This window comes from Bubalus bubalis, chromosome 17 (genome assembly GCF_019923935.1).
Source record: "Bubalus bubalis isolate 160015118507 breed Murrah chromosome 17, NDDB_SH_1, whole genome shotgun sequence".
In the NCBI taxonomy this organism is placed as follows: domain Eukaryota; kingdom Metazoa; phylum Chordata; class Mammalia; order Artiodactyla; family Bovidae; genus Bubalus; species Bubalus bubalis.
The window spans coordinates 67,605,465-67,618,062 of record NC_059173.1 but is presented as its reverse complement, the minus strand read 5'-3'; the positions used below and the strand labels follow the sequence as shown (position 1 = coordinate 67,618,062).

At 51.6% G+C, this 12,598-nt stretch overlaps 1 protein-coding gene across 5 annotated transcripts in view; it reads right to left on the bottom strand.

Annotated features, from left to right (window-relative positions):
- The window catches only part of FHDC1 (FH2 domain containing 1), a 44,040-nt gene extending 31,655 nt beyond the window's left edge, over nucleotides 1-12,385 (bottom strand). The window contains exons 1-2 of one of the 5 annotated variants that reach the window (XM_044930548.2): nucleotides 11,423-12,385; nucleotides 1,987-2,614 (exon numbers count right to left, since the gene is read on the bottom strand). In XM_044930548.2, coding sequence (XP_044786483.2) covers nucleotides 1,987-2,478 — 492 coding nt within the window. In that variant the 5' untranslated portion in view covers nucleotides 2,479-2,614; nucleotides 11,423-12,385. Of the gene's footprint in view, nucleotides 1-1,986; nucleotides 2,615-7,334; nucleotides 8,021-8,438; nucleotides 8,660-8,683; nucleotides 8,829-11,422 lie in introns of those variants that run through there. The other 4 variants (XM_044930546.2, XM_044930551.2, XM_044930549.2 and 1 more) reach the window with 4 other exon arrangements.
- Between the last annotated feature and the right edge of the window lie 213 nt (nucleotides 12,386-12,598).

Sequence of the window (12,598 nt, the reverse complement as noted above, 5' to 3'; positions counted from 1 at the left end):
TGCAAGGACTTCTGTGGACGGATGGTGATGGTGGCCATTCAACAACGTGAATGTTTCCATGCTACTAAACGATACACTTAAAAACTGTTCAGAGAGACTTTCCTCATGGTCCAATGGCTAAGACTCTGTGCTTCCAATGCAGGGGGCCCAGGTTCAATCTCTGGCTGGGAAAGCAGATCCCACAGGCTGCAACTAAGACCTGGCAAAGCCAAATCAATAAACAGTTTTAAAAAATTTTAAGAGGGTGAATGTTATGCTATGTACCTATCACCACAATTTAAAATATAATTATTCACTTTCAGGTTTTGTTTTTTTTTTAAAGTTAAAGAAAAAAAAGAAAAGATGTACCTAGAGTAAAGGAAGGTGAAGAGAAAGACTCTTTTACCTGAATTTTAGATCTGGCCTAAGAAATAGACATTTCTGCTTCTGCCTTAGTTGGGAAAAGATGTTACAAGCCCCTCCTGTTCCTTCCATCAGTGGATCTGAATCCCTCTTGAAGTCACAAACATCCAGCAGCAAGTTCTGTACAGCCTCTTGAACACCTGGCCGGCGGCCTCCTTGGGGGCCCAATCGGCCAGACCCCATTCTGTCTGTGATGGGCTTTCCTGAGACACGTGCTCTGACTCCCGGTCCCCATCCACTCTTCCAAAGTGTTGGAAGGCCAGCAAGCAGAGCTGGGGAACAACGGTAAGGATGACCTACTGTCCAGCAGGAGCCTCTGCTGGAAGTGAGGTCACAGGCCAGGGCACTGAAGAAATGACTTCCTGCTCCTTCTGATACTGAAGCGATGCACTCAGAAATCAAAGGTCTTTGCACAAAGCAGAGAGCAGGGAAAGGCAGGACGCAGAGCATGTCCTGGACACCTCCTCTCACACGCCTCTCAGCTCACGCCTAATTCCACTCCTAGGGTTCTCCATATTTCATAAAAACTTGGCTGTTTCAACAGCGGACCATACAGCCAGTTTCAAGGGCCCCCAAACAGAAAAGAGGTCAATACTGCCAGCTCAAGAATTCAGTAATGTGGAGAGCTACTACTTCATTCCAGAGCCCTGCCCATTCTCTTATCTAGTCAGCTCTATTTATTTTCCTTGCTCCTTTCCAAAAGATTAAAAAATAATGCATTTCTATTGCTCTTATTTTGGGGGGTGTCAATATCCTTTTCCCTCTTGGTTTCCTAATTACTTCTTCTAGCAAGTCAAGTTGTCTTAATTTACCTTCATGTTTCTAAACAGAGAATACTTACAAAGGTCATTTTGCTTCAGTTTCTATAAGACATGGTGACCTGTTTCTCTGGGGCCATGCTTTCACTTAACTTTTCAGAACTTGTTAGCTTTATATTTTTCTCAAAGTAACACAGCTCGTGTTCACTGGAAACATGCTTTGTAGATAGTCTATCTGAAAATAGCGTTATGCTTTGGCTGTCAGAAATCTCTGTTCCACAATGGCCAAAATTTAATTAGGAGGTCAGAGGAATAAAGACCACCTCAAAACACTTGTGGAAAGAAAACTGGAGGGAAAAACAAAGATAAACGTCTAAGGATGTACATTACTTAATGATGTTATTTAATAAAAGGCATTTCGTCTCAGAGAGCTCCAGTTAATGTCAAGTAACTGAGTTCAGAAGCTCAGGGTTTTGTCTCCTCGGAGCTCTTCCACCCGGGGTGCGGGGAGGGGCGTGGAACATGCAGATGTGCTGCAGGCCAGCGAGGCCCCAGACAGCGTGTTCTCCGCATGAGGTCATGGTCCTCTGGGACGTCTGGGAGGATACGGCTCGCAGGCCTCTTACACGCGCTTGCTGCCTAGCTCAGGCTGATCATATAGGGCCCTCCTTTCATTTTCAGAGCGTGCTCACTCGGGTTATCTCATGTCTCAGTGATTCCAGCAGGTTTGGGAACGGAGGCACATACCCAAACACAAAACCACGCAGCATGAGGAGAAGCGCCACCCCCCCCCCCCCACCCCTCCACCTCCGTGGGCCTCTCTTACCTCTTCTCTGGCCTCCCTGGAGGACGAATGTAAAGACCCTCCCCTCCGGGAAGGGGGAGCCATGGTGGCATCTTCCTGCTGCCCAAACAGCTCTTCGACGGTCTTGGTGTCGATCTGGTAGTGATGCTGCTGGCTGGCTGCCAAGGTCCAGATGTTGGTTTTGCCCCGAACTTGCTCTTCTGGAATGGTTTTCCAATAAAAGCTTCTCATCCGCTTTTTCTTACCAAGCTGGCTGTAGCCGTTCAGGTGAGAGTTTGGGGGTAGTCCTGGAGGAGGTGGGGGCACCGGAGGCCCCCCCGGCAGTGGAGGGGGAGGGGGCGGGGAGGGGGGAAGCCCCTCCCCTGAGTAGGGACAGAGAGGCGGTGGCGGGGGCGGGGGCGGGGGCGGGGGAGGTGGCGGGGGAGGTGCCTGCGCAGTCATGAAGCCGGCTGCCATGGCGGTGTTCCCATTGCCTTTATCGCTGACCAAGGAGACACAGTTCATAACATGCATAGCACCGTTGCCTTCTAAGGAGGCAATTTCTTGCCCTTGGGGAAGCAGACACAGCCATCAAACTTGTGCCATGCTTTTCCATCTGCTAGTAGGCCGCCAGAGAAAAGGCAGCGGGGTAGTGTGTCCTCTTCCAAACCTGCAAAGATAAGACAACTTTCAGTTCCGTTCAGGAGGACACTGCCATATGGCGACTCCCTTCCCAGGCCACTGCCAGCCCTCCCAGAGTAGCTGGATTTTAAAATCAATGAGGGGCCACAGGTCCAGAAGAGCACGGAAAGGGACTAATAGCTTTCTAAACGTGAACCAAATTTTACTACCTGGAAATGCTGCCAAAGCAGCAATGGTAAACCCCACCTGGAAACCTTCCATTCACCAATAAAACACATATTTACCAGAACCTGCGATAGGTTCAGCTCACTTTCTGAATAAGCTACTTGTTCACTAACTGGCTCGTTTCCTTGGGGCAGTGGATCTCCCACCCCTGGGGAAATTACCCAGATGGCTGCAGCCTTAGTGACTCTGCCTTTCTCCAGTAGGGACATGTCCCTGGGTCAGCAGGTCAAAGGGCACCCTCCACCTTGCACATATGATAAACTAATGGCCAAACCTTCTCCCAGAATCAAGGCCACCATCTTCCACCTGTACCTGGTGATGCTGCTTGCCCGCAGAGGAAAGAATGCCAGGCAGGAAGATGGAAGGTTCCAGCTCAAAACCCAGCTTTCTTGCTTACAATTTTAGAAGGGCCACTTCCTCTCACTAGACTTGGGCTTTCTCCTTTGTAAATTTAGGAGGCTGGGATTGACCTCCACCTTCGCTCCTGCAGCAGTTGTTTCGGGCTCATGTTAAGACATTCTCTGTGTACCATCAGAACACTTCTCTGCCTCTCCTGCTCCATCTGAGACTATTAGCAGAGCAGACACCGGCACAAGAGGGGAGGTGCCCAAACCACGCCTGTCACGTGTCTACCCCTCATCCACTCAGTCACGGGCTTATCTCAGTGGCTTGTGTTTTTATTGACCTTTAAATGTTTGTTTTTGGTGTTTTTGTTTTGGTGTTTTTGGTGGCGGAATCTGGTGTGAAAACAGGGGTCAAAACAACTACATTTCTTCAGCTATGAGGACAGGTGAGTGGAGATACAGAACACAGGCCCTGTGCAGGCTGTGGAATGTGCTCCCAAGTATGTGGGCATGTAAAAAGGGGGCTGTTCTGTCCAGGTGATAAAGGCTCACACAGAGGAGGAATCATCCTTCTACAGCATTCACTTACACATCTTCATCAAACACAGCAGAATTCTACAGGAGTAAATGTTATTAAATGTTTCACACAGAACCACACACAAACAGCAGGCCTGCCTTGGGAGGAAGAGGGAAGACTCCAAAAACAGAGTCTCTTCTTCAGATCCCAGGTCTGCTACTTCTTTGGGGGTGCAACCTGGGCTGAAGGAGATTATTTAACTTATATTTCAGCGTCCTCCTCTGTACTCCACACTGTAAGCATACACCATTCCATTGGTTTGTATGAGATAAATGAGCTCATACATGTACACCCTTACCAAGACGCCTGGTACATGGTTAGCCATTACTAACAACTGGTATCAGATGCATATACAATTTCTGTTTATTTTCACAAGTACTGCATTTGCTTTAAAATACGTATTGGGTTTATAAGTAAAATGCTAAGTTGCCCTTGGCTACTAGAAACATACCTTTAATATTTCCAATCTCTGCTTTCTAAGTTACTAGGTTTGTGACCTTTGTCCTTTTTCAATACTCAGTGATTGTATATTACATTTCTACACATTATGGGAACAAATGTTTTTATGAAACATTTAAATATTTAAGTTCTAAAAATTATATATGGGGAGAAAATAGGATAATTGGGTAAATTTTTTTAAGCATTTTAAACACTTTTAAGTGCACATCCCTTGGACTACAAGGAGATCCAACCAGTCCATTCTGAAGGAGATCAGCCCTGGGATTTCTTTGGAAGGAATGATGCTAAAGCTGAAACTCCAGGACTTTGGCCACCTCATGCGAAGAGTTGACTCATTGGAAAAGACTCTGATGCTGGGGGGGATTGGGGGCAGGAGGAGAAGGGGACGACAGAGGATGAGATGGCTGGATGACTCAATGGACGTGAGTGTGAGTGAACCCCGGGAGTTGGTGATGGACAGGGAGGCCTGGCGTGCTGCGATTCATGGGGTCGCAAAGAGTCGGACACGACTGAGCGACTGAACTGAACTGAACTGAACTGAAGTGCACATCAGTGGCATTAAGTACATTCACATTGTTGTGTGAAGTGTCATTATGGCATAATGTTTTAGAAAGTAAAACTGAAAATATTTATCCAAGCCAACTTACAACTCACTAGAGATGCAACCAGCTTTTAGAAGGAATTTTCATAATTATCATTAGGGGCGTAACCAGGCTGTCTTCATAGTTGGCACCCCTAAAGCAAATGACTCATTGTCAATTACAGTTTATAGTTATATTTGAACTCTTCTTCTCTCAAGACTGTACAGGTAATCTTGGCAGTTTATCCTTACATATTTTAAAATACTTCTGTACACGAAATATCTCATATATAGAAGAATTGCTAATCCTCCAATTCACCTCCAATTCCAGATATGCTGACTTGTTTATAGATTATCCCTGTTAAGAATGGTGATGAGCTAAAAACGTCCCCATCCTAGAAAGAAGTAACTCATTGGGCGCTGTGTTAGTATATGCACAGCTGTGCCATTAAACCTCCCATAGCAAATGTGAAGATACTAATAAAGAGTGAGAAAGACTATGCCCTCAAAGGTCGTGCAACAACACTGTCTCCTAATACCAAAGCCCCTAAGCATATAGGTTCTTTTGAGTATAGCCTTTTCTGCAGAGGAAATACAAGCTTAAAGCTTGTCAAAGTAAAAAGTGACACGAGCTGGTTTTGCATGGGCAGGATTCTAACCACTATTCTGTCTTGAGAAAGAATGCTATTTTAGAAAGTTAAAGGAACAAAAGAAAATTTACAACATTGTGCCTGGTATGTTGTCTGGCTAATTTTTTCCCAGGGTAACATACAAGGATCCTAGGCCCCCAACAGCTTCTAATGAATGAGTTCTCCAGCAATGATTAGCTAAGATGCTAATGCTTTTACTAGGAGCCTCAATGGGGCTTTGACAGGGCTTCCCCCTTGGGCCAGGATTTCCAATGTCAAAGAGATGGCAGGAAAAAGAAAGTGCAGACAGACATTCTAACCCTTTCCACAGTCCCATGAGATATTAAAACAGAGGACACACAAAGTGCCAGATTAAAGCTTGTCCGCAGTGAAGATGCAAAGGTGTACTCTCCAAGCCCGCGAGAACACAGGTGACGAAGCAGCCCCGAAGCAGACTGCTTCACACAGTGGGCAGCTGCCTTCCTGACAATGGAATGAGCTTTGGGCTCTATCTGGAAAATGTCAAGTGTCTCATCAATCTCCCCCAGGGCAAAGAGAGACAGGCTTGTATTTAACATCTTACCTACAGGTTGGGGACCTCAGCAGCAGAGGGGACGGCTGCTAAGGTTGACAAATGCCCAGCCCTGAGTAAATCATAGAGGAGTCACAATCAGTCTCTGAAGATGAGAACTTCTCTTCAAGTCCCCTGACTGCTCATCAGGACCCACTGGGGGTAAATCCGAGTGGAGGTCTCTCCTGGGGAGGTTGTAGCTCAGCTGAGCATCTCCCAACTATGGGTTTTTTAATAAGGGGACATTTGAGCTGATCAGTAAGCAAAAAGTCTTAGAATGAGAATGTTTATAAGGGTCTTCAAAGGAGCCCAACTGTTGCCTTTGCTCTTGGTGTCAGAAACAGTGTTGAAGCTCTTGAAGGGAGTGGGTGGCAGGGAAGAAAAGAATAAGTATATTTCATTTCACAGTGTATTTAGGAGGAAAACGTGTTCCTGAAAGCTCCTTCGGGGCTCAGAGCTTTCCCGAAAGAGGGTTAGTAGGGCCCTGTTGCTCAGCTGATCACTCACCTGCTAGGTCAACAAAAAGCAAAAGTAAACTCCAGGGGAAACCTACCAGAAAAACCTCTCCCTTTGATTCCTGACTTGTGTCACAGATGAGGTGGGAGCAGGAAAGGCTGGCCCACACCCTTCTGATGACAAACGGGGGCAGAGCAAGCCCGGTGTGGAGAGAAGAGGCAGAGGAACCCACAGCTCTGTTTTATTTGGGGAGAGAGGAGAGGGTGGGGAAGGAACAGTCAATTCTAAAACACGGAATGTTTGCTCCCACCAACTTACTGGGAAAACGCCTCCCCCCATCACCTATCTTTCAAAACCTTTCTTGATTATTTAACACAAAACGTCAACCACACAGTGGAACCAGAGCTGGCAACACCCAACCAGTTCTTCACCTTGGCACTTTCACCAGCCGTGAAGAACCCAAGATGCTTTCAGTCCCCGCAGTTAATCCGCCGTCGCACAACAATCTACAGACACCCCTGAGCGCAACACCCTGGGAGCAGAGGAAAAAACGCCTGTGTTTTCAATGTACATTTTCAGCTTCTCTCAATGTCCCAAACGAAGAGGTGGGGCGGGGGGGAAGCACACAGGCGCCAAAGGATGCTCTAAAGAGAAAAAAGCGCTCGCGATTCATTCCAGAAGACAACCGTGGGTCAGGAGAGAGGGGGCCACAGACAGTCAAACCCCAGGGGCAGTTTCTATGCAAACAGCTGTTTGAAAATGGACTCCCGAGGAGTCGGCATGGGGGACACCGGGGCCCGATTTCTTTCTGGAGGCCCAGCAGTTCCCCAGGTCTCTGCACTGGCGAGCGGTCCACCGCGTCCTTCCATCCCCAACCCCCGGCTCGTGTCCCAACCCAGCCACTCACCGAAGCGCCACCGGCCCGGCCGCACGAAAGGCTCCGGGGGCGCTGCCTCCGCCTGAGTCCCCGGGGAGCCCCGTTTGGCCAGTGCCGGTTGGGCCGCCGGCGCCTGCGCGTCCTTATCTGGGCGGCGGCGGGAGGGTGAGGGAGAGGGCGCCGGTGCGCGGCCCAGATAGACGACCACACGCGCCGCGCAGGCTCCGCGGCGGGCCCGGGGCGCGCGCCGGGGAGGCCCGGCCGCCCTCGACGCTGGGACACGCGGGTCCGTCGGGCGGACGCCGGGACCCGGCCGGACCCTGCGCCTCCCGGCAGCGCCGGGCTAGAGTCCTCCGGCAGAAGGTCCCAGAACAGCAGCCGCACCGACGCGCCCCTCCCTGGCCCCGCTGGGGTCGGCGACTCCGCCCCGCGCCTCCGGGGCCCCAGCCGATCGCCGGGGCCCCGCCCCGCCGCCGAGCCTGGTTCCCCCAAGCCGAGTGGGGGGCTCGCTCACTAGGGGAGGTGTCACTGGGCTTGACGCTAAAGGAAGGGGTCTCCTGGCTTGCGGGTTCCGCCCGCTCCTCTAATCTCAGCAGAGACGCTTCCCCAGGTCCGGGGTCCCAGTCCCGGGTGCGGGGGAGAGAGCCTCGCGGCCGCAGTGCGGAGCGGCCAAAGGGAGCGGGGCAGAGCCAGCGAGGAGAACAGACGGGAGACGCCTGGTGTTTGGTCAGGGGATTAAACCGGCAGCCCTGGGTCCCCGAGCTGGGGCACCGCGGCGGCTGGAGGTGACCCACCAGCCCACCCCTTCCTCCCTCAACTTCGACGAGCGCAGGGTTCAACTTCCAACCTGAACTTCGCACGGGCCGAGCGGACGTGCCAGTGCGAGTGCCGCTTTGTCGTCGGCCCGCATCACTCGGACGCCGTTCTTCTGGCCAGCCCCGCACCCATTGGCAGGAGGGGCGAGTCGTGGCTCCCAGCTGGCCAGAGAGCCGGCGCGGCGCCCCTCGCTGCGCGCTCTTGGATGGGCGGGGATCCAGTGGGAGCGCAGTTTACCCGAGTCCTCGCAGCTAAAGCTCAATCAGCCAGCCGAGGTTTAACCCGGAGGCGGCCAGGGACCTATCTGGTTCTACGTACGCGCGTCCAGACCGGAGTGTCTTCCCCTCAAGGGGTCGATCGCTGTCCTCTGCGGCCCGGCGACTGCAGCCACCAGGTCGAGGGAGCTCAAACTCCCCAGCCTTCCCGGTGAAGCTCGAAGACAGCCGAGACTCGGCGCCCCAGCACCGGGTCCGGGCTGATCCGCTCCTCCGGAATGGAGGACTCTCCGTCCCCGGGTACTCTCGAGCAGCGATAGCTCCGCCGGGGCCGCACTGCTCACTTACCCGCGGCCGGTGCTCCCAGTGCGCGCTCTTCTCCCAGCCGTCCGCGGTCTCCCGGCGCCGCTGCCTTCTCCCCGCTGCTGCAGCCGCGTCAGCTCGGGACCGCGAGGGGGCAGGGCGGCGCGGGGCGGGGCGCGGCCGCTGCCTCAGGTAACAATGCTGCAGACCAGGCTGCTCTCAGCGCCAGCTGCAAAGGGCAGCACGCCCTTTCCGGCTCGGCCCTTCCGCCCTCCCTCCGGGAGCGCCCACGCCGGTGCTGCCGCGTTCACCTGCGCGGGACCCCGGGGGCGTGGTTGCCAGCACCCAAAGGCTGGCGCAGAGCGGCCACCGAGGAAAGTCGAGGAGCGGCAGGGGACAGAGAGGTACGGACTGTGCAGAAGAACCAGGTGTCCTCCTGGAACCAGCAAAGGGAGGCGCCAAGCTGGTTCTGAACCCGCAAGTGGCTCCACAAAGGAGGCTCTGCGACAGCCTCCCCAACACCATTGCCAGTGCACACGCACGCGCACACGCATATTAGCACATTCATGCACGCTCAAACCCCGCGCGCACACACTAACGCGTGCCAGGCCTCCCTCTGCCCAACAACACTCGTTTCTACCGGGAGCAGGAGTCAGCACTGGGGTGAACTGTCCCAGCCCGCGTGGCCGAGTCTCAGCCGGGCCGTAGCTTCCCAAATCAGCTTCTCCCTGGCCCGTGCCATCCGGTAAGTTTGTTACTTTTTTTTTTTTTTTTAATCTCCTCAGCGATAGCGGTAAGAGAAACCTTTCAGTTATATATAAAAGAAAAAGTCCATCCCAGGACTGATGGGATAAACAGAGCTGTCTGGGAAAGGCCCCTCACAGGAGGAAACCCGGGAACGGTTTAATTGCATCTTTTTTTCAAAGTGACTTGTGACGCCTGGCAGTGAGAAAGGAGTAATCAAAGAAAACCCATCCCGAGCGAAGCGGCTGATGGGAAATCAGCTGCAGGGGTGGGGAGGTGCCCTCTGCGAGGATGAAGTCATTGCTACCTTTGGCTCTGTGCTCGCAGATAGCAGACCTGGGCTTATCCAGCTTCTGGTGCATGAGGACTTCCGCCTTTGTGCCCTGGTCCACAGCCCCTGAATTCCCAGGACAGAATTCCCGGCCTTCACGTGGATAGAAAACGAGAAGCTATTAGGATAAAACCGAGAACAAACAACCCCCCACCCCCAAACAAAATCCTGCCCAGCAGGCTTACACTACCATCAAGAAAAGTAGATCCAGGGAAGACCACGGAAAATCTAAAGGGGTGCGGAGTGTGTTACAGAAGAGATGGCCTCAAAGGAATACTGACGGCAGAGGCAAAAGTTAAATTAAAGTGAAGTCACTCAGTTGTGTCCAACTCTTTGCGAACCCACGGACTGTAGCCCACCAGGCTCCTCCATCCATGAGGATCTCCAGGCAAGAATACTGGAGTGGGTTGCCATTTCCTTCTCCAGGGGATCTTCCCGACCCAGGGATCGAACCTGCGTGTCCTGCTTTGTAGGCAGACGCTTTACCATCTGAGCCACCAGGGAAGCCCAAAAGTTAAATTACAGAATAGCAAAGTGAGGCGCTAATGGCATCCTCTTCTTTTATGTTAACCTTGCCAGATGAGGCATCTACAGACACTTCTTGCTCAGCAAGCCCCCTTCCTCACAATGTACTGAGTGTGCATTCTAAAATCGGTCACTTTTTTTGCAGGGTCAAGTCCAGTGACCCATCCTCAGTCCTTCAGCCCTTTGATGTCCCTGCAGCATCCTGACTGCAGGCCTTCTGTCTCTTTACTGACCCTTCTTGTCCTCTGAGGACAGTAACTGGATTCTTCTAGCTCTTTATTTCCCCTTATCCCATGGGTACTGCCTTCTGACTTCAACCCACAGGGGTCCAGAATTTGTAGGGCCTGAAGCTTGGATATACAACTCCCCAGGGAGCTTTTAAAAGAACAGTTAAGACGTACAAACGCAACCCAGCTCTGTGTCCCAGGGAGTGTCTGGGGAAACTGACAGGCAGGAGAACATGAGCTCTGAGGTGAGTTCACCTCTGACTTCAGCTCTGTATCCATACTCTGTCCCTGTAATTGTTCAAGTCCAAATTCCTTGTCGGAAAGTCAACTCATCTGTCTCTCAATATTAGTACTCTTCCATCTGTACCCCTTATTTAAGACCTTTTTTTTAATATTTTTTTGTTGTGGACCACTTTTTAAAAGTCTTTATGGAATGAGTTACAATATTGCTTCCGTTTTATGTCTTGGTTTTTTGGCCACAAGGCATGTGGGATCTTAGTTCCCCAACAAAGGACTGAACCTGCGTCCCCTGCATTGGAAGGCCAAGTCAGTAACCACTGGACCGCCAGGGAAATCCCAAAACCAGATTTTTAAAATGTAAAATCCCAGTTTTCCTCTGGGTTCTTTTTCTCTTTCACATTTTTAATATCCAAGTATTTGCCACATTTGTCGCTCTTTTCCAAGTGGCATCCACTCCATCTGTACTTTGTATCCACCGCCACTATACCAGCCCCTTGAGAGGAAGGAGGAGGTGGTTTCTTTGCTGTTGGCTGTGTGTCAGGCATCACGCTTGATTCTCACAACCATCCTAGAAATCCTACCTTTTCTATTTTGCATCTTGGACAATTGAAACCTGGACTCCTGCACCCACTGCTTCAGCACTCTCTCTGCCTCTCTTCTCCTGACTCTGCCGTCAGGTCAGTGTTTTTCAAGGCCTGATTCCATCCCATCACCCACCTGTTTGAAACCTTCTGTAGGTTTACATAGGTGCCTGCAGGGGGGAGATGGCCATCTTCCATCTGACACGCGGCAGCATCCTTCCTCGTCTCCTGCAGCGTGAAGCACCCATTTCACTCAGTTTGCATAGAGAAGCATTTTTGATGTATTTGCAAGAGGAGGTGAATTCCACGTCCTTGTACTCCGCCACCTTGATTCCCCCCCATTTCCCTTGAGCAGCACCGTGTGCTGACCCTGAAAGACACATATTTATTTTCATTCTTCTTTTCTGAGTTGTGCATATGAGGCGGCCCAAACGCCCCTGAATAGAGCAGAACACAGTTCTCACCCTAATGTCCCAGTGGGTTGGATCTAAGGCTGCAAATCCAGAGGGCAATTTATCCTTCATTCATTGTGAGCCACACCTTCATCTCACCTGAGACTGTGCTCAGGAGTTAAGATCTGCAGTTCATCTGTTTCCCAGCAATGAGCCAGCCACTCTGCGGGGAGGCCAGAAACACTCCTGAAGCCAGGCTGCCCAAAGTCAGCGCAGCTCCTGGAGTTTGTGGCCAGGAGGTTGCTGCTGCTGCTGCTACTTCTGGGCTCCTGGGCCGTGGCCAGCCCGCACCTCTCCAGGCCAGCTGGGCCTCCTGGGAGCGTGGCAGGGGCTCCGAGTGGCCTCTGAGGTGCCAGCTGCAAGCCCTACTGAAGAATTCTGTTTGCAGCTCTCCCTCCCTCTCCCTAGGCTGTCCTTCCCTGAGGGCTTCATTTCCTTTACCCAGTTCATTGTATTTCTTTCAGCCTCAGCTCCTTGGCCCTGAAAAGCTTTCAGTTTTTCCTACATGGAGCATTTCGGATTTGGATCTCGTTGTGTGGGTGCTGAGTCGCTCAGTCATGCCCAGCTGTGTGACCCCATGGACCACAGCCCACCAGGCTCCTCGGTCCATGGGATTCTCCAGGCAAGAAGACTGGAGTGGGTTGCCATTCCTTTCTCCAGGGGATCTTCCTGACCCAGGGATCGAACCCAGGTCTCCTGCATTACAGGCAGATTCTTTATTGTCTGAGCCACCTGGGAAGCCATGAAAGAAAACTTTCAAACCAAAATGAGGCAAACGTCAGGATGCAATCTAAAGAAGACTTCACAGTTCTGAGACAGGCTTATCTGCTCAAGGAGTGTCTCTCTGGGGACCACGGTGA